The sequence below is a fragment of the Prionailurus bengalensis genome, chromosome A1 (assembly GCF_016509475.1).
Source record: "Prionailurus bengalensis isolate Pbe53 chromosome A1, Fcat_Pben_1.1_paternal_pri, whole genome shotgun sequence".
NCBI classification, from domain to species: domain Eukaryota; kingdom Metazoa; phylum Chordata; class Mammalia; order Carnivora; family Felidae; genus Prionailurus; species Prionailurus bengalensis.
In genome coordinates this window covers 228,677,163-228,699,251 of record NC_057343.1, presented here as the reverse complement: position 1 = coordinate 228,699,251, position 22,089 = coordinate 228,677,163, and the positions used below count along the sequence as shown (strand labels likewise).

The window sequence follows — 22,089 nt, the reverse complement described above, 5'->3', positions numbered from 1 at the left end:
TTTGATTGCAGCCCAGCACGGAGCCCAGTGCAGGGCTCGATCTCATGAACTGTGAGATCATGACCTGGGCCAAAATCAAGAGTCAGACGCTTCACCGACTGAGCCACCCAAGTGCCCCTGATTGCAGCCCATTCTAACGATGAAACGTCCGCAGCGCATAAAGCTCTTTGCTAGGAGGCCACCGCTCATATGGCAACGGCGTCTCAACACCGTTCCTCTGCATGTCCGGGGCTCCTCAGTCTAACCCAACCACAGTTGTGCAGGGTGCTTCCTCTGCCCCAGATGGAGACGCGTACTCACCAATCAGACAAGACTGCCATTCGGTAAGATACCACTTCAACGGTCATTGGATCGTGTATCCCCTAAAGGAAGCCTGGTCTTTGGGAACTTCCAGGGCTGATGGTGAAGGCCGTTAACCAGGAGTGGTCGGGGGAGGGGTGCTCCCCGGCATCCTTCCCCACCTGCCGGGGGTTAAGACCTCCTCACCAGGCCGCACCTTGTAGTACTCAAGTCACCCCGACTTTTTCCCTCGGTGAAAACATCTCACCCGAAAGGGCATATTTTTGCATGTTTTTCTTTCACCAGAAAATGCAAGAATAATTGTTTCTCAAGGTAGTCGGTCTCATTGGGATCCACGTTAGGACCAGTGGGCGGATCCGAGAGCCAAGTGCACGCGGCTAGTAATTCCCTCCCTGACACGGTGCCAAATTTCAACATTTGAGAGGAGCGGCTTTCCCTCTGGGTGGGGAAGGGGGGCCCTGAGCTGAGCCGTGTGAGAGGCAGCGTGCTTAGGGTGAAACGAAGTGAGCTCACTTTGCTGTCCCTCCGACTTAGAGGGACGGATGCACTTTGGCTGATAAGAGGTGGGACAGATGCGCTGACCTTGAGCCGATCCCGTGTGTTGGGCAGGCAGGCAATCTCAGTTCTCTTCCCCCATGCCCGCCTGAGGCTCCCCCTGTGCTGAGTGCCAAGGGGAAGGGCGTCGGGGACAGCCACCACAGGGGGATCACAACCCAGCCCTGCCTCCGGGGCTCCAGGTAAGGTGGGGAGACCTGTGCAGGCCCCATGGGGGAGGGGTGTGGGGAGGGTAGGGGCCCTGGGGCCTCCAGGAAGGGCCAAATGAGCTCGACCCTCTGCCTCTTCTGGAGCCCGCTGCCATGAAAAGGCGAGCGACTCAGGACCGTGGCAATCCAGACAACCTGATCTGAAATTAACGAGTGCTTGGAAAGGAAAAATAATCTTTTAAAAAAAGACACCTGATTTATGAAAAGGTGCTGAAAAGCGAAGGAAACAGCGATGTCTGCCAGAAGGTGTGGCCAATTAAAGCTCAGAGAGTCCACACTGAGGGTTTTGGGGTTTTTTTTTGTTTTGTCTTGTTTTACTTGATGATTAGATTGTAAGCAAGTAATACTCGGCAGCAGAGAGGCGGGGAGGCTGGGGTGAAAGGCGGGGGGTGCTGAAAAGGGAGGACCCATCTTCCCTAGGACCCTCAGACAGGGACCGGGGAGGAGGCTGAAGACTCAGAAACCCCCAGAGCACGGAAGGCAGGCCTCTGGCTCCGGTGCCTGTGAACCACAGGCTCTCAGCAGCTCTGAGCTTTGCCACCTCTCTGCCCCAAGATTGGACTCCATACTCCCTGGTGCTCGAGAGGACCCAGGACTCACAAGGAAAGTAGAGCTCACCTCTGAGGAGGGGAAAGAGGGTGGCCGGGGCCAGTGGACTCCGGGCCATGGCCAGGCATGGCCTCTACAGATGTCCACTGATGACAGATAACCTCCTTCCAGGCAGGGTGAGCCTACGTGCCCCTGGGTGGTGGAACAGCTCTCCCATATAATGAGAATATATTTTATAAATTAAAAATTTTTTAATGTTTATTTATTTTTGACAGAGAGAGAGAGAGAGAGAGAGAGAGAGAGACAGAGCATGAGCGGGGGAGGGGCAGAGAGAGAGGGAGACACAGAATCCGAAGCAGGCTCCAGGCTCCGAGCTGTCAGCACAGAGCCCGATGTGGGGCTCGAACTCACAGACCGCGAGATCATGACCTGAGCAGAAGTCGGACGCTCAACCGAATGAGCCATCCAGGCGCCCTGAGAACATATTTTAGAAACGGCGAAGTAAGTCCTCTACAAATGTGCAGTGTGCACCAGGCGAGGGTAAGGGCAATGTTCGTTTTGCCACATCCTGAAATAAGATTTTCTACTTCTGCTGAACTAAAAAGAAAAAAAAAATGGGTGAAGTATTTGGTTTTCCATGTAATCTAAGGCATCCGATTTGTCTTCTATTGGAGATGACACGCCCAATTCTCCAAAAGAAAAAACAGTGTTCGGATATAATATATAATTAGAGATACGCACTTTACAGTATGGCTACGGTCCTGTTACAGAAAATCTTTTCACTTCCCCAAATTCTCATCTGCATTCTGAGCTTCCCAGTGGCTTATGGGTCTCTTAGTAGATGCTGCTTTGGCATTATTTTTCAAGAAGACGTCAGTGGAACGGAGGCACAAGTAAGCCTAAATCCATAGACACAGGGAGGTGTTTTTAAGTTTTACCCACCAGAACACACAGCAAGTTACTGTAATCGCAGCTGATGAGTCATGTGCATCCAGAAGACGCTTTTATTTCCTCATTTACTTTATCGACTGATGTATAATCGATGTAGAACATTTTATTAGTTTCACGTGAAACACAGTGATTTGACATTTGTATATGTTGTTGTGACTCACGGCCACAAAGCTAGTTACCGTCTGCCACCACAGTTAATACGATATTACCATTTCCCATGCTTTGATTTTTTTTTTTTTTTTTAGTTTGTTTATTTATTTTGAGAGAGAGAGGGAGAGAGAACAAGACGGGGACGGGCGCCCGATGTGGGGCTTGAACTCACGGACTGAAACATCATGACCTGAGCCAAAGTCAGACCCTTAACTGACTGGGCCATCCAGGCACCCCAACCTATGCATTGATTTTAAGTTAACCCGACCTCCATGGCCAGTGGCACCAACCTCCCTCCCTCCAGCCACCACCTTATTACACTGCTGAACTGTTCTCAAAGTTAATTAAGACAAATGATATTTTTCAATATTACTGCTTTCCCCAATTCCTACTATTCTAAAAAAAATTTGTAACGTTTTTATTTATTATTGAGAGACAGAGCGAGACAGAGCATGAGCGGGGGAGGGGCAGAGAGAGAGGGAGACACAGAATCCGAAGCAGGCTCCAGGCTCCCAGCTGTCAGCACAGAGCCCGACCCGGGGCTCGAACCCACCAACTGCGAAATCATGACCGGAGCTGAAGTCGGACACCCAACCGACTGAGCCACCCAGGTGCCCGCCCCCCCTGATTCCTACTATTCTAACAGCATGGTTTTCTACTATTCCTCGTTGCAGACATATAATATTTTGAGAACATTAAGGGTTAAATAGCTTTGGTGGAGAGGCCTGGAAACCTAGCCACAATTTATAATGTTTCTATAGCAAAATGTATTCTAACTGCATTTTATGAATTATAACCACACAGGCAGCTCAGACAATACTAAAAGACACATAAACAAACATAAAGCCATTACAGGAACCCCTCTAGGTTAGTCCACTCGCTACTGTTTACTCAGCAAACGTTTAATATACAGAAAGAGCAAACCAGGGAGCCTCATCAAATTTAATTCCAGATGGCATCTCTCTGCTGTCACCAGGCACCTGGTGCAAGGGTAATCTTATCCTTAGCACAGCACCATGATGATGCAGATAAATTTCCTTCCCCCAAAGTCCTCAGGCATTCCAGGGCCAAATATGCAGAAATGTTTTTGAATTTTCCACATCACTATTTCATTAAGGCAAATGGCTGAGAACTGACTGCATTCTAATAAAGCATTTTTACATGTTGAAAGAAAAATGAATATTCATAGTATTTGCATTTAGGTAAAAATGCAAGAAGCTCTCATTTACAAAGAATGTGACCAGCTCGTCCCAGGAAGGGAAGGAGGCGGGAGGGAGGGAGGAAAGGAGGGAAGGAAAGGGAGAGGGAGGAAGGGGGAGAGAGACAGAGGGACACACAGAGGGACAAAAGACAGCTACACAGACACTATTCGTAGCTCCCACCGTTTTGCATATTTTATATGCTCTCTCAGGCAAGCAATTTCAAACACTGCACTAAATTTATTAACAAATGAACATGAATGAAATGGAACTCCTTCTCTTCCCTTGGAACCGGCTCTCTTCAAGTTTGGTGGCAAACTTTACGCCCTCTCGCGCCCTGTGGCCAAGCCCACCCGACTCTAGAAGGTGTTTCCTTTCGGTTCTCCCTCCCCGCCCCAGCCCTATATTAGGCCACCTCTCCTCTCCGCTGGTTTCCTTGCCACGGCTGCTCTCACCTCCCTTTAATTCATTAGCCACGCTGAAACCAAAATTATCTTTCAAATATGCAAATGCAAGCACACCACACCCCCACTGGGAACCTTCAAAGTTTCCCACTGCGGTCAGGACCAAAGCCAAACTCCTTACCCGGATGAACTGGAACCTTGCCGGTCTGGGGTCTGGGTTCCACTGGTCCTGCCACCCTGCCCCGGCACCCTCCCAGTCTGATTCCTTGATCAATTCGCGCTAAGCATCAGTCACTCCTCACCTGGAATCCCCTGCTTTTCAGAACAGGGACATACTATCCTCCGTGGGTCTCTCAGCTGGAACAGAGAGCTTCCCGACCCTTAAAGTTAAAGGTTACTCTTATAGGATCCCAGGGGAGATTGACCCAGGGAGAGCATATCTTGTAGAAAGTGCCTGTCTGTCCCTTTCCCATATCCTATGGGATAATCGCTGTGCAGCCAAGGATCGCATCCTTTTTCTTAGTCTGTCCTTAGTGACTAGCGCTGTGCTTGGGACAGAGTAGGTGTCCAAGAAACATCTGTTGAATGAACACATTCATGAAGACATATTTCCTCTGTGTTCCATATTTCCCGATTATTTCACCAGCGCAAAGGCTCCGAAACAGCACAGTAAGTACCTGGAGAAGCAGGTTACAACTTTTAGCTCACTGAGCACCCACCACACTTTAACTTAGCAAAAACACCTTGGTGGGTCACTGCCATAACTGTCAACACAATTGAGAATGGCCTGGTGCCACCTGTATGTCTAAATGGTATATGCAACTGTCCTCCTTCAACTCTGTGACAGACAGCAGCCTATAATTAAAAGTAGATGCAGCCTATCATTTCAAAAAGCACGTTGCCTAAATCCCAGTAATTCAACTTAAAAAAAAAACCAACAACCCAAAAGCCCCGAGGGGCGAGAAAACCGAGCCTTCAAACTCTTTTCCCCAAAGTAAAAAAAAAAAACAAACCAAAAAAAGCAGCAGCACTGCTGGCACCCATGCTGTAAAATCCAAGTGTTACCAGCATCTTCATTCAGCACGCTTCTCTCTGCCCCACCCTCGCTGGCTCCAGTTAAAGGAATCTCCTTTCTGCAAGTCACTGTATCGATACAGAGCAAGAAAAAGGTCAGACAGTCAAGGCTAGTAACAAACAGGTGTAGCCGCAGCGTAGCGGGCTCAAAGTCTTAGCAACACTGCTTCGCACACGTGCAGCGCTCCATGCTTTTCAAAGCACTTGAGTGTCCAGTCTCTATTTGGCCTGCACCTCCAAAAGAAGGTACGCAAGCCCTTTATCCCCATTTGACAGTTGGGAAAACTGAAGCCCGCTGAGGTCAAGTTCTTTGCTCAAGGTCACAGAGCCAGTGGGTCCAGGGATGGAGGTCAAACGCAGGGGTCCTGTCAGGAGTGGGTGGTCTTTTTGTTTTTGTTTTTTTTTCCCCTCCAACCTCGTTGTGTTCAGCTTGGACTGCTGACAGACACTACTGGGCAGAAGGAGCGGGGAAGAACCGAGAAGCCACAGGAACTCGGTGCACCTCTGAACGAGTGTGAACCATCTGCACTCTCTCTGCTCTCCAGAGTGGAAGGGAAAGAGCCAGGAGAGCAGGTTAAACAGAAGGAGCCGTGGTCAGGGTGGCAGAAAAGAGAGAAAGCTTTCTCTTCCAGTTCCCCTCAACATCACTGGCTCTGCATTTCCCTACAACACAGTCAACACAAACACTCTCCGATGAGACTCCAAGCATGCGTCATCCGTCCCAGGAGCCAGGCTGCTCCGCTGAGGCTGAACCACACAAGGCACAGCTATTCAATGCACTCACCTCTGAAGTGGGAAGGTGACCCTCCACAGTGCATGCCCCGTGTCTAGGGCAGGGCCTGGCATCCAGGAAGGTCAGTAACTTTTTTCTCCTCTCCCAAGTATTCACCTGGGACGTTTTAGGAAGCACATTTCTTGAGCATCACTGAACTCATCGAAAAGCACTTTTCTCCGCCTTGAAAGCTTTAGGAGCAGGTATTTTCCAGACATATGCAAGTGAAGCCAACACAATCCTTTCTTTCCTGTGCTTATGCCTAGCCCCATGCAGAGTAGGGATTTGGTCCAAAACGTGCCTACTGAAAAGAATGGAGGTCCTGAAACAGTTTAAAAGTGTTACCTTCTGTAACACTGATCTGTCAGCATTTAAAAAAAAATGCTTTTAATAAAAGAAATCATTTGAAGGAGCTGAGCACCATGTGGCTTTGAGAGAACTCGCATGCAAATTCCTGGGGGCGGAAGTCACTGGACTGTGAAACAGCATCCAGGCAAGGAATGCCTGTGGCACATTCCCACAAGGCACCTGCGGGGTAGACTGGAACTTTCTGCAGGAGTGTGGTGCCGTGCCGAAGCCTTGAAGAGGGGCGCACGTACGTCGGTATTTCGAGTATTAATCCAAGGAAATAATCAGATGTGTGCAAAGATTTCTGTACAAAAACGCTCCCAAGCATTCTTCAAGATAGAATGAAGCAGAACCAACTTGCACATCTAACCACAAGAGAATAAATAAGTTATGGCGTATCTATGCGAGAGAATGCTAGGAAGCCATTAATCATCACGTGCTAGATGAATACTTAAAGTCAAGGGCAACTGCCTACATATAAAATGGAAAGAGGTTACGATACTGTTTTAAACGACATGCGGGGGCACCTGGGTGGCTCAGTCAGTTAAGCATCCCACTCTCGATGGTGGCTCGGGCCGGGATCCCGCGGCTTGTGGGACGGAGCCCTGGATTGAGCCCATGGTCGTGAGCACACAGCCGGCTTGGGGTTCTCTCTCTCCCTCTCTCTCTGCCCCTCCCCCTACTCTCTCTCTCAAAATCAATAAATAAACATTTAAAAAAAGATAAAATCCGTGCCAAAAAACAAAAAAAAAGAGGCGAGAAGCACACCAGTGGTAAAATAAGAGACAGCTGTTCTGTCTAGGTGATTAGGTTCGCACGTGGTTCTTATTCTTGATACTTTTACTTATTTTCCTCCCCTTTAGAATGAAGACGAACATCTGTAATTACAATAAGATTAATATGTTTTGTTTTTTTTTTTTAAAGAGAGACCCTCTTCAAAAGCCACAGGCGTTCCCAGTAGCTTATGATGTCACTTAAAACTTCTCCCTTCTGATAAAATATACCTAACAGAGAATTTAGCATTTTTACCACTCTTCAGCATGCGGTCCAAGCGGCATGAAGGGCATTCACGTTACGGTGCAGCCACGGCCACCGCCCACCTGCAGAACACTGTCCTTCCCAGCTGAAGCTGCACCTGCTGAACAGGATCCCCCCTAAGCCCCGCCAGCCACTGTTCCCCTTCCTGTCTAGGGCTCTATTCCCCGGACCTCATCGAAGTGGAATCATGCCACAGCTGTCCTTCCGTGTCTGGCTTCTTGCATTTAGTGGCGTATCTTTAAGGTTCATCTGTGTGGTGGTATACATCACCACTCCATTCCTCTGGAAGGCGGAGGAATAATTCATAGTAGGCATATACCGCATTGTTTTCTATGGTGTTAGTTTACTTATTTATTTATTTATTTATTTATTTATTTATTTATTTTTATGTTTTATTTCTTTTTGAGAGTAAGAGAGAGCACTTACTTTTTGAGAGTAAGTAAGAGCACAAGCGGGGGGAGGGGCCAAGAGAGAGAGGGAGTCACAGAATCCGAAACAGGCTCCTGGCTCTGAGCTGTCAGCACAGAGCCCGACGCGGGGCTCGAACTCACGGACCGTGAGGTCATGACCTGAGCTGAAGTCGGACGCTGAACCGGCGGAGCCACCCAGGCGCCCCACGTGGTGTTAGTTTTTAAACCAGACTTTAATTTTTATCATGGCTGAACAGCAAAATCATCAGCAGTTCATGTACGTGAAGGATCAGAATTGAAAACACCAGAGAGTACAAGGAACAAGGTTATGTTACACGGAAAGCCAAAGTCTCCACCTAGATAGAATCCACTCAAATCTACAACATCAAGCCATATCTGGCCACCGGGATAGTGGTTACCTCTGGGGGACCGGCACTGGGGAACCTTCCCGGCTGATGGAAACAATCCATATCTGGGCTGCGGTCTGGGTCACACAGCTATGCATTGGTCATCTGTCAAAACTCATGGGATGGTGCACGTGAGTCCTGTGCATTTCACCAGATGTAAACCGTACCTCCATTTTTAAAAAGAAATGAAACACAGGCCTGCCAGGACCCCGTCTGAAAGAAGATGCGTTGGCCTAAAAGAAATCTGAGTAAATAAGAATTCTAGAAAAACAAGGCGGTTCAGCCCACGCCCTTTGGTGGCTGTCCACCGTCCCTGCACGTGAGTCCAAGCCCATTCCCCTTCACTGCTGAAACACTGGTTTGTCTAGGGAAGTCTGGTAAACACAGGGTTTACGAACCACCCGTGCCAGGGAACCTGCCCAAAGTTGGTCAACGGCCCGACAGGTGTGCGGCCCGGGGGGTGTAATACCTAAAGGTATGTGCCTTTGTGTGGGAGTAGAAAGGAGGTGCATCTTGTGCACCTGTCAGGCTCCGGGTGATATGATGCTGCACCTGGAAAGGGAGGAGATAAAGCCCCAGAACCGATTTTGAAGAAAAACCAGGTCTCCAAGAGTATGCTAGGGAACCGCATTCGCGCGTGACATCTGGGGCTGAGAAGAGACACTCTGACTGCCTCGTTTCAGATCGGGCTGGCTGTGAGGTGCCTTTCTAGTTGTTTCTTCACTGGGCTCGGCTAGAATCCCCAAGAGGTGAACGTTACCTCTTTCTTATTAAGCACGGTTATTTGTTACTCTCCTCCGCGCAGTTTGTCTTTATAAAATGTCAACTTCAGGCCGCACATGGTGGGAGGCCTCAGTGTCCCAGCCACAGTGAGTTTCCTGCCAAGCCATTTAAAGCCCTCAGATGTCAGACAATTTTTTTTTTTTTTTTGTAATCTGCTGTTCTAGATTCTCTACACTACTAGTCCCCTCTATTAAAATGCACGGCCCGGCGGCCAGCAGATCTCCAGATTCAAGAGCGCCCAAACTTTTTATTGTCTTAAAAGCAGCTTTGGAAACAGAACAGGCACACCTAAGCCAGATGGCAAACTAGAAACTGACAGAGAGTCAAATACTTCCTTAGACTTAACGTTATATTTTTAAGAAACTAAGCAGGGATCTTGAAAAGCTTATTGACGTGGACTCATTGTCACTTAGTTGAGACAATGACCTGGAGTGACCACCTCTCAGAGCCTGGGACTGCTGAGCCTCAAAGCTTCCTGACCCAGACAGGACCTCTTCCGGTCTCTCACAAAATAGGCCACCGTAACTTCTCACGGCCTAGGAAGTCACAGCTACAACGTCTGCCCCCTCCCGTCCCTGGCTCATCTGGCTCCCTAGAAAAAGTCGCATTAACCTGCCAGCAGACATCCCTCTTTTCAGCCACGTCATTCCAACTCAATGTCCCGGGGGAACTCAGCGTCTCCTCACCAGTCACCTCTGCAACTCTTATCCAAGGATTCCCACTTTTGCTCTTGATTTCCTCCCAGCCTCGAGTCCCCCCTACCAGCTGTGGTCTCTGTCCAGGCAGGGACCCATGAGGCACGGGAAGCGTGTGCCGGTGAATGTGGGCTCAGAGGTATGACAAGGAGTCACACACAGCCCTTCCCCCGCCCCCTGAGGTTGGGGACAGCGATGTCTACACATATCAGGAAAATGGCTGCACATTTATAACGTCAAACCCACGCTTCCAGAAAGGTAATCCTCGAACAACACTGAAGGTGTCAGACTCTTCCAGAGCCTTGCCCATCTACGGATACCAAAATACCATAAAAAGTGCGAAAGCCAGCAAGGACCTGAGAGCAAACTTAGACCACAACGTACTCCCCCAACTAGAAACAAGGCCGGTCCGTCTGTCCTGGGACCGTGTGACATTTCCTGAACCAGAGGTACAGGTTGTTTCTGGTAACTCCTCATCTAGGGGAGAAATTACCCCCTTTGTGCTGACAAATAACCGAGGTATCTCCCTTCCCAGCATGGGCTTTGAAAACATCTTTTGGTGTGACGGAGCAATCACAGAGAAGCAGCAGAAACATTGTGAGGCACACGTCTGCTGAGAGAATGTCCTCTCTGTCACTTTCAGCTCATGGGTCCTCAGCACTGTCGGTGGAATCTGGCTGGAACAGCAGGTGAACGGTTCCCAAACCATGAAAGTAATACAAAACCTACAAAAGCAAACCCTGAATGTGTAGGGCTTGCTGTGAAGTCTGCTTTTACCTCTACCGTGCCTCTGTATTCACCTCTGCAGATGGGGTGCTTCCTACTCGGATGACAAGGGCACCTAGAGAGAAGGAGGCAGGGGGTGACCACGGCCAGATGAGAGCTATCACGTCACAGCTGGCACAGCCTTCCCGCTCTGTTACAATTACTGAGCGCCTCGCTGTGTTATCATAAACTGCACTGTGCAATTTACACATTTTGGTCCGTGCCCTTCTGATTGCAAAAGTGTTTCATGTCTGTTTTCTCAACCAGGATCTAAGCAATTTGAGGGCAGGGAAAACAACCGACATAAGGTATATATGCTTTTTCCCAAAAGAGGCCTCCGAAATGATTTATTTATTCTCACTTTTCACGGAATTCTACTGTTTTAGTTTCTGAGACCCAGGGCAGATCTGAAGCAAGAAGTTAAAAAGTACTCATCGTGTATTAAGTATTTTTACTAATTATTATTTTATTATTTTTTTTTAATTTTTTTTTTAATTTTTTTTTTTTAACGTTTATTTATTTTTGGGACAGAGAGAGACAGAGCATGAATGGGGGAGGGGCAGAGAGAGAGGGAGACACAGAATCGGAAACAGGCTCCAGGCTCTGAGCCATCAGCCCAGAGCCTGACGCGGGGCTCGAACTCACGGACAGCGAGATCGTGACCTGGCTGAAGTCGGACGCTTAACCGACTGCGCCACCCAGGCGCCCCTATTTTATTATTTTTATCATCTTGGTTAGTGCCAAACTCTTTAAGTGTTTTGAGTATCACCTGTCAGCATATATCCCGGATTGCCTAGCACAACAGATATTTACAAGACACCAAAAAATGTTACATTATGTCCTGTGTATATACTATATTTATTTAATATGCTAGACAAATGTGCAACACCTATTTCCAGCAACAATAATTCCCATACTAAAAAAGAAAAAGAAAACCAATGACCTGCATTTTAAAGGATAAGCTTCAGTTAGCAAAAAAAACGCACTTAGGTCGGGAGCTCATAGCCCGATAATAGTGCATAAAACAGGGTTTTCTGTATTTCTATTGCACCTCCACAGAAACTCGTCGAATTGTAGGTGCTGAAAAATACCAGATTGACTTCTTAAAATGTAGGCATCACCCAAGTCACTCTGGTATGAATTTCACAAGGTTTATTTATCCCAACTCACACAGCCATTGGTAAAGAATGATTTTCCATCCAGGGACTCTCATCTTCCCATCCCAACATAACCCGTCCAAGTCAGACAAGGGAGAGTGAAAAGACACAGAAACCAGATTACCGACCCCTGGCATACACTCGGCATTTTGCATCGAAAAGGTGAGATGGTACCATAAACGGTTAATTCTTAGGGCTCACTGCTTTAAAAAAATGTGACGTACTCCTAGAAAGAGAGTTGGATACTATCTTCATATATGAAGTGTTTATCTTTTGAAGGATATGCTTGGGAAGAAGTATTCTGACAAAGTAGTAGTTAGGCTAGTCATCAAACCACTCAATAAATAAATAAGTGAAGAAACCCGCAGCAGGATTATACCTCCGTGGCTTTAGAGATAATCTACTTAAGTGCATCGAAAGGCAGGTACTTTAAATGCAGATGTACATCTAAAGAGAACTGGGAAACACCATGGAGAACTGAGTATCAATTGGACTAAGGAGGTCACGGTGTCCTTGACTAAATATGGACTGCCAGAGAAGAGTGACCTCATTTTCTGTGTATGAATGAGAAACAGAAAAAGGCACTAAATTATGCCAGGCATAAAGCCCAAGGCAGTCAGAAAAAAACACATTATCTACTTATTATACAAAGATGCTCTCTGAAACCTTCTACTGCAGGAAACAAAAAACCTCAGCATTGAAACAAATCGGGGAAGAAATAGGCGAAGGGGATCATGAGGTACAGACTTCCAGTTACCAAATAAATAAGTCACGGAGGTGGAAAGGACAGCATAGGGACTACAGTCAATAATACTATGGGGCGCCTGGGCGGCTCAGTCGGTTGAGCGTCTGACTCCGGCTCAGGTCATGATCTCGCGGTCCGTGAGCTTGAGCCCCGTGTCGGGCTCTGTGCTGACAGCTCAGAGCTTGGAGCCTGCTTCAGATTCTGTGTCTCCTCTTCTCTCTGTCTCTCCTTCCCATGCTCATGTCTCTCAATAATAAATAAATGTTAAAAAAGAAATAATACTGTAACAACCTTGTCCAGTAACAAGTGGTGACCACACTTACCGGCGTGAGCACTGTGTAAGGTACGGGATTGTGAAATCACTGTGTTGCAGTATGTCAACTATTCTTCAATAATAAAAAGTAATAAAAAATTAATAATACCATTGCAAAAAACGTAGGCACTCGATAAATACTAAAGGAACGAAAAATAAACAACGGAATATACAGCGAAGGCAATTACCGCATGCTTGTATCATCAAATACTGGGCTACTATTAAAATCGTACTTGGGGAGCCCGGCGGGGGGGGGGCTCGGTTGCGTAAGTGCTCAGCTTCACGAGGTCGAGCCCTGCGTTGGGCTCTGTGCTGACCATGAAGCCTGCTTGAGATTCTCTCTCTCTCCCTCTGCCCCTCCCGAGCTCACACTGGCACGCATGCGCGCGCTCTCTCAACTATAAATAAATAAAACTTTAAAACCATACTTAAATACTTCCAAGTGACATGGGGAAGAGGCCTCCGTGTGAAACATATACATATCTCGGTTATGGGGAACAAAATTGGCAGGAGATACGCAAAATGTTGAAGGAGCTTTTTTTTTTCTTCAGAGTGGAATCAGGGGTATTTTTTACTTTTTCCTCCATTTTAAAATCCTTATCCAACTTTTAAACAGCCAGCATACAGTATTTTTATAATTAGAAAACAATTAATGTCATTTTGAAATGTATTCCATTAGTACAGAATAGGTGGGAAAAAAAGTCTCCCCCAACCCGCCCCCCATGATTACTAGGAAACCTAGCCTGAGATAGCCATTTCCAGCTTCAGGTACTTTGCGCAGTGGAACATACATAGGTCAGTTTCAGTATCACTTAAGGCAAGCTGCCTGGGGAGTCCCTTGCATCACTTGGGACCTCGGATGGACACACACTCCCTTCCCAACAGTGGCCAGTGTCAGATACTCACCCTTTTCCATTCCTGTACCTCCTGGTCTGGGTGGGTGGGGGTATGTATTTCTCTACTTAGTAGACAGAAAGGACATGTATACAATTATTTTTCCTGGGCCTCCCTTTTTTTCCATTTTGTGATATTAGCAACTTGAGACCCTTATACTGTGAAAGCCTAACGCTAGGTTTCCTAAGTTAGGAAGGGCTCTTAGCATTCCTACTGCCCATCTTATGCTACTAATTGTAACACTCCATATACAAAACTCTTCGTTCACAGATAAAAACTTTAGGTCTTTGAATTATCATACTGGGCCCAACCAAATTCAGTGAATCAATCATTCAGGGCAACTGGAAATACCCACAGTTATCATTTTGGTGTGAAAAAGGGAATTGCCTGACACTTGGAAGAACACATTTCTTCTTTTATTTATTTATTTATTATTATTATTATTATTATTATTATTATTATTATTATTGAAAGCGAGAACGTGAGCATAGGGGAGGGGCAACGGGAGAGAGAGAGAATCCTAAGCAGGCTCCACACTCAGTGCAGAGCCTGACACAGGGCTTGATCCCCCGACCCTGGGATTGTGACCTGAGCGGAAATCAAGAGTCAGATGCTCAACCCACAGAACCCCCCGGGTGCCCCAGAACACATTCCTTCTGAATTGAGAACAATTTCAACCTTCTTGTCTCCTTCAAAGTCTTCAGAACAAACTTGCACTTAACGCTTTAAGTGTCGTTAAGTAGCTTGTAACAAAGTTCACTGATATATCCAACATAATTTGGTGAACTTGGCTTTTAAGGAATTCGAAGACTTTGTACCGAGTTTAGTTTTAAGCAGACATAACAGTCCTTTAAACATAGTGACAACATGGGCATCTGCAGATATTTTAAAGAAATACATTGTTCAAAATCTATTTTAGCAATCTGTAGTGCTTCAGTGATAAAGACTAAGTAATTTCTAAACAATTTTATTGTGAAGTATCAGTTGCTTATCTTTTTGTTCCCTTTTAACAAAAGACAAGATACACTGTTGATTTATCAATATGAATTATCTGTGTAACTTGGTTCTTCCGTGAACCTCTTGGATCGTGGAATTTTATGATTGCCTTACATCACAAATTCAAAATCTGACAGCTAAGATCAAGTTTAAGCCCAGGTTGGGAATCAGAAAAGCCAGAACTTATCCTAAATTTCTAAGAACTCCTGGGTGGATTTCAGTGGATGAGCCTGACTGGAGAAGGCAGACAGCAGAATGACTAAGGGCCCAGCAGATGTGGGCTTGAATCCTGGTTCTGCCCAGTAATACCTGTGTGATTTTGGACAAGTGACTTAACACGTCTAAGCCTCTCAGGCCTTCCTCATTGACAACATGTGCTGAGATGCTTTAAGCACATACTGAGTGGTCTGTGAAAGGAAGCAATTAACACTTTTGATTTTCAGTGTATAAAAATAGAGATAAAATTATAATTCTAGATATACTGCCATTATAAAGTGTTCTATGCATCGACAGGGTTTTACAAACATTATTTTAGTTTCTGCAATAATGGATTTATTCTCATTCTTCCCTATGGTGCTTCTGTTTAATATTACAAAGCAGGTCATTTATTCCATATGGTTTTGTTCCCCAGTGTAGATTTCAACCCTCCCTCACCCCCCCCCCCAAAGTACCACCACCACCAAAATTTAAGATGTGATAATAGCTTTTGCTAGTCTTGTTAGAATACTCTATAATATTTGGGTTTCCTCCCTGACTGACCTATAAAATTATAGGGAACTGTATACAACAGAATGTTCATGGAGAATCTCAGGAGGCACTGAATGAATCATTACAGGCTTCTTCCTCGCCCCTCCCCCACATGCACTAACAGCTCTGAGATAATTTATGACTATATAATTCCTTTACACGGTCACAACTGCATTGTTTATTCAAATTGCAATGGAATCTTGTATACAGCTGGAATCCCAGTTTTTGTCCATATATTCTGTCCATAAAAGTTCTGTCCATATATTCTACAGGAACAACAGAGATGTTTATAACCATTAAAAAAAAAAACCCCATCTAAGAAACATTTTAAGTCATTTTACTATCTTTTTGCTCTTGACAAGTCAGAGACTTAAAAGCTAATGAGACGTTTTCCTTCCAATTTTGCATTTCTAGATCATCTCCACAGCATGCAACCCAAAGGCTGCTTTGACCTTTGACCTTTGCGCTCCCTTGTTACATTTCTTCTTTAGGATTAGTCAGTTACTGAAATATGAAGCACTGTTCGCTCAAGGGAAGGTGTAATATACCTGCCCACTCTCACAGAAGATTGGTAGAGATCTGCATGTGTCCATCTGTCTAAACTATGATTAAAAACTCAAGTCAAGAGCTGCATATTTTCTGAAGTCCAAAGTAGACCTACTTTTGCAACCAGGTTCATTCTTCCTCTTCGCTGTTGTGTTTCCGAGTAATTGGGGTAAAACGCTCCTCTGTTCTGACCACATGTGACCAGGTCACTCTTCAACTCCTACTGTTAATTCTCTTCCTTCAGTTTAAAACTAAGAAAAAGTAAGTTCCATCCCTCTAACCTTGTCATATTTTGCAAAAACAATTATCAAACAATACTGGCAAAACAAGGTTTGGCAAACCTGTCGATTTCTTTCCCCCATCCCTTCACCCCTAACTCTGACAAGCTATCTCGACCACCAGACAGCCTGCAACCTCATAAATGCACTGGCGCTTAAGGGATAAGGACCTCAAACAACACTTGTTGATAAAGCTTCTGTGCAAAAAAGACAACGGTTCTGGCACTTTGCTTATGTCAGCTATGATAATTAGGTTAGCAATGTTTTAAGAAGGCACTTGAATTATTAGACCCACAAGGAGAAACCATCTGCATAACTGTTTATATGTCTAGCGTCCCTTTTGTGACCTCAGGAGAGATCCTTTCCCCTACACTGAAATCAAATCCTTAGGGATATCGGCCTGGAATTAAATCAAGGCAAATGTGAGGCAATACTATGTTATATTTCAAGTCATTTACTTACGACAAAGAATACTCTTATCTTCACCAGTTATCCCATATAATCCTCCCTCCCCACCCCACCACACACACAGACACACACAGACACACAGACACAGACACACACACACACACACACACACACACACACACACACCAGTTCAGGGAGAAGTGATCAAGTAAGCTGGTAGGCTGGTGAGTAGCCCGGGCTTTCTGACCACCTTTGGGGTGGCTCCAAGAAAATAAGCCTTAAAATAGTAAAAGGTTCGGGTGTCTAGATAGCACTTGACTCATCTAAAATGTGAAGCGTAGTAAATTCAGGTCCTAAAACCTTTCCATAGATGATAGGAAATGCCCGAAGTCACCAGTTAACTAGGAAAGAAGAGATGGTGAGCAGGAAGGAGATGGAGAGCAGAGAAGCCCTTGGGGGACCCTGGAAAGCAACTGTCAGAGCAAAGTGGCAACAGAAAAAATGTAAGATTTCACCAAGGGAAATTAGTTGGCTTACTAGACAAAGGTCTCTAGAGACTATACTACGTTGCAAACACTTACTGGCAAGAAAATTTGCAGGAAAAAAGCAGCTTACAATGTGGGCTAAGTATTAGTGAGCCTGTAGAGTTGCAATCAGTCAAAAGTTCTGAGTACAGAGAGACCAATCCAAGCCAATACGCATCTACTAGAGGAGTCAAACAAACCCCCTTCTGAAAAACTGGATTTGGAAAACTAAAAGTGCACTAACATAGGTGCATTTTCTCTATAAACATCCCTCGAAGTCTCTTGACTTACAGGAAAAGAAAGAAGGTACTACAATACCAGGAGTGTGGCTCATCACACGCCCGGCCGGTTTCCACACCTGCCCATCAAGGAACTGACCCCCTCCCCCCACCCCCATCCTCTTCCTGGCCTTGAGATGTAGCTGCATCCCACCCGAGGCCCTGCAAAAACGGTCCCCACAGGCAAAGTGCCGAGTACCGGTGCCCCTCTGCTGAAGAGTCTGCAGCGCTACATTTGCAATGACGCCACATGGAGAGAAATGGGGAAAAGCACGAAAAAGAAGCAAGGATGAGAAGGCAACAAACAAAAATGTGCTCCCCTCCTTTAGTGGTCCAAGAGAGGAAAAAATCAACAAACGCCAAACTAGAGATGGCCAACGGTCGGCTTATCATTTGGGCACCCGTAATCCATACCTGGGCAAAAAAAAAAAAAAAAAAACCCAAAAATTAGAAGTACCTGGAAACCAACTTGGACACACTGTAATGCAAAATCTCCCCATCATCGCCATCACCATCACCACCAACACCGGATAAATAAAAACCAAGCACTTGAGCTATATATATGCAACTACTTACAGACCTGAGGTTTACATAATAACAAATTACATAATACTCCTGCTGTGCACTAAAAACCCTTCTATAGGTGAAGCTCTAATCCCTCTGGTCTTTTAACATTTTCCGGAGAGAGCTGGAAAAGTCTGCTGAATAATTGGGGGCAGGGGGGATGGAGTGCTGGAAAAGTCATCCTTGACAAGCTGCAAGCCCAACCAAATGTTCTAGGATAAAAAAGGCACTCGGAGCAGGTGACTCCCCGCTGCTCTCATCCCCTGGCGCCCGGGTGTCTAAGGCCAAGAAGTGCGAGCGGGGCGCGGGGCGCGGGGTTCAGGGCGCAACTGCCCGGGCCGGGCGGGGGGCGCGGCCGGGGCTTACCTGCTCCCCGAAGTCGATGGCTATGTTGGTGATGCCCAGGGGCACCAGGAACCGGATCAGGGGCCAGTAGTGCGTGAGCGCCGGGAATTTCACCATAGTCCCCGCCGTGGGCTGACCCCACACACATCTGCCGCCGCGAGGGGACTCTGCCGGGAGGCGCGGGGCGAGTGGGCCGAGCGGGGGCGCGGGCGGACGGAGGCCGGGTCCGGCGGGGCCTCGGGGCGGCGGCGGCTCCTCCTCGCGGCTGCGGCGCCCTCTCCAAGCGCGGCTGCTCTAGCAGGAGATCCGCAAGCTCAAGTCCATCCCCGCTGCCCTCCCACACAACAAAGATCTGCCGGGAAAAAAAAGAGGAGGGACAGCGGCGGCAGCGGCGGCGGCGGCGGCAGCAGAAGGTTCTGCTGACAGCGGCTCCATTATAAGCGCTCTGGGGCCCGGAAATAAATAAATAACCGCGCGCACGAGGCGCCGCCGCCGCCGCCGCCGCCGTGCGGAGGAAATCAGGGGCGGGCGCGGAGGCGCGGACACCGCCGGCGGCCCCGGGGGCGGGCGGGCGGCGGGCTGGGGAGGGGCCGGGCCGGGCGGGAGGGCGGGCGGCGCCCTCCTTCCCTCCGCCGCCGCCTGCGCTAGGCGCGGCCGCGGGGGGCGCTGCGCACGCACAGGCCGTGGGGCCGCCGCCGCCGCCGCCGCCTCGGCTGCGCCCGGGGGCGCGCGGGGTGGGACTCGCTGCGGTTCCCCGGGCGGCCAGGGGCGGCGGCGCGAGCCGGCGGCGAAGAGGGGCTGGGGCGGCGCGCGGCCCGGGGCCCCCTCACCGGCCGCGGAGGACGCCGCGGGGGAGGCCGTGGGACGGAGCGCCGAGCCGCTGGAGGCCCCGGGGCCGCCGGGGCCGGCGACGGGGCTCTTACCGCCCGCGCGGTCCCGGGAACGGCTGGGGCGTGTGGACGCGACTGCGGACGCGCCGGGAGGGATCGGGGCGCTCGGGGCTGTGAAGGAAGGAACGGGTTTGGGCAGCCCTCCCGGGCGGGCGCCGCGATGGCTTTGGTGCCCGCCTCGGGCGGGCGGGGACCGGTAGAGCCGGCAGCTCCCGGCGGGGCTGGGGGCCTGCTTCGGGCCCACCTGGGAACTAGGGGCCGGGGGAGATGGAGATGCCGCTCTGGACGGGCGCGGAGACCGAGGAGAGGTCGCAGCGAAGGGTGCATCACACTCAGGGTGTCCCCGGGGGAGATGCGCGGAGGGCCGCGGGGACCGCTCCCTGCGTGCGCCCTGGCCGGGCCGGCGGTCCCCTGGAGCGCGCCGAGCTGCCTCCAGCACGCTTGGCGAACAGTGAGCCGAGATTCTCCTCCGTGCACCGCTCTTGTAAAACAACAACAAACTCGGGAAGCCTGTCTCTTTTAGGTAAACAAGGGAAAGAGGACAGAAGAAACTGTTTTTATTATACTGGGCCCCGGTGATTTGAGAGTAAATAATAGTTGTGCTGAATGTTTTACCTAAAACTTCGTAATAGCTCGGACAGCAAAGCCGGCATCCATCTCCGGCAGCGCCCTCCGACAGCAGGGTTGAGGCCCCAGTGAGCGAAAAGAGCCTCAAGGAGGCGGGGGTGGGGTGGGGGTGGGGGTGTGGGATATTTCTGACCCTTTTGCTGAATTGTGCCCTGAACCAAAACCTCTTAGCAAATAGCCTTAGTGAAAGGAGAGGTGAAAAGAGTCTCCTGTTTAGGTCAGCTTCATGGGCTCGTGACCTGCAAAAGTCCCACCACTTAGAAGGACCTGTCTTTGGTTTATCCAATACTGTTGCCCTCTGGCAACTCATAATTTTTGAAGGACGGCCCGTCCTGCTCAGGTTATTTTGCACCCCCCCCCCTCGCCCGCGCTTTTTTTAAAGTGTAATTAGCACGGTGAATTAATTTGTTATTAAAAGTGATAAAGCAGTTTTGCACGTAGGAATGAGCCTGTGACGTCACATGTAGCTTTGTAAAGCTTGTGTTAATAGGGAGCCAGAGACCTCAACGTCCCGGTTTCAGCATTTCACAATCCCTTTGAAAGTAGTAAATGTTTTCCATATTTTATGCCCTTTTAAGAGACCTTTTTAAATTCCACAGCCTACCAAGACCTTGAGAAAGAGGATGATAATTTACCTTGTAGCTCTGATGTAACCTCAAACGACATCCCCTATAATTACGATGAAAATTTGGTAATTATTTATTGTGTTATATGTGCCAAATAATATTATTTAAAAGACTTCCCAGCAAAACAGGAAGTACCTGTGTACAGGACTCTCCTCAATGGCAAGTTCCTGAAAGACGTAGTGTAGTCAAATCTTATTTAAGATACAGTAAGAGAGCTTGTTATTTAAAGCAATTCTCTGGGAAGTAGTTCTTTTCTAAAGCAAATATCACCTTATGGTTTATCCATTCTGTTAGTCTAGGTTGCCACGGGCTCATTTTACTCAAAGCAATCTAATTACACTGACCTTTGTCTAGAACGGCGGGGTTGATGAGGTCCTCGATCAATACTCATCAAGCCGGCTTTGCTTTGGCTGGGCTCTGGACAAGGACCTGCCACATTCCTGCTAGTGCTGCTGCTGACCCATGCAAACGCTCACAGTCCTTCTTAAGGAGGAATGGTCAGAAGATTCCAGTGAGTCAGTGAAAGGCCGTTTGAGTATTAAAACAAAGATTGAGGGGCGCCCGGGTGGCTCAGTCGGTTAAGTGGCCGACATTGGCTCAGGTCATGATCTCACGGTTGGTGAGTTCAAACCCCGCGTCGGGCTCTGTGCTGACGGCTCAGAGCCTGGAGCCTGCTTCGGATTCTGTGTCTCCCTCTCTCTGACCCTCCCCAGTTCATGCTCTGTCTCTCCCTGTCTCAAAAATAAATAAACGTTAAAATAAATAAATAAATAAATAAATAAATAAATAAACAAGGATCGAATACTCAATCCTTATTTGAGTACCCCCAAAAAGTGTTTAATGTTTGTTTATATTTGAAAGAGAGAGAGACAGAGCGTGAGCAGGGGAGGAACAGAGAGAGAGGGAAACACGGAATCCGAAGCAGGCTCCAGGTTCTGAGCTGTCAGCACAGAGCCCCACGTGGGGCTTGAACTCACGAACTGCGAGATCAGGACCTGAACGGAAGTCGGACGCTTTACCGACGGAGCCACCCAGGCGCCCCTTGAGTATTCTAAAAGTGTATTTTTTAAACGAGTGATTTAATAGTGTCATCTTTGATTATGGCATGGAGCGCTTTTTAGATTTGAAAGGCCTCTGAATTTCAATCACACTATGGCAATGTGGAAGTTAATGGGACATTTAATTGTTTGGTTTTTTTTTTTCCTGTCAAAGACTCCAAATCAGATAACTGGTTTCAAAGGGAGTGATTGACCTCTCTTTTTCTTCCTCATTTTAACTTAGTAGTTGTTGGAAGAGATAACTCCAGAAAGTAAGTGATGATAATGAATGGGAAATTTTCTAAATTACCCCGAACCCAAGAAGAGATCACAAAGGCATTTAAATTGGATTCAGAGAGTGTTAGGAGGGTACAGCTTTATCTTCAATTTACAAAGTCTTTGGCCGAAGGACACTGCAAGATGCAGTCTCTACCTTCAAAAGTATAAAGAAAAAATGTGTACATATAGGAAACATGCTGGAAGAAAATGTGCTCAACTATTAACA

The 22,089-nt window shown here is 47.7% G+C and overlaps 1 protein-coding gene across 2 annotated transcripts in view; it reads right to left on the bottom strand.

Annotated features, from left to right (window-relative positions):
* The window catches only part of ANKH (ANKH inorganic pyrophosphate transport regulator), a 139,762-nt gene extending 120,764 nt beyond the window's left edge, over window positions 1–18,998 (bottom strand). The window contains exon 1 of one of the 2 annotated variants that reach the window (XM_043600953.1): window positions 18,426–18,998. In XM_043600953.1, the coding sequence (XP_043456888.1) occupies window positions 18,426–18,521 (96 nt within the window). In that variant the 5' untranslated portion in view covers window positions 18,522–18,998. The remainder of the gene's footprint in view (window positions 1–18,425) is intronic. The other variant, XM_043600954.1, reaches the window with a different exon arrangement.
* Window positions 18,999–22,089: the final 3,091 nt, after the last annotated feature.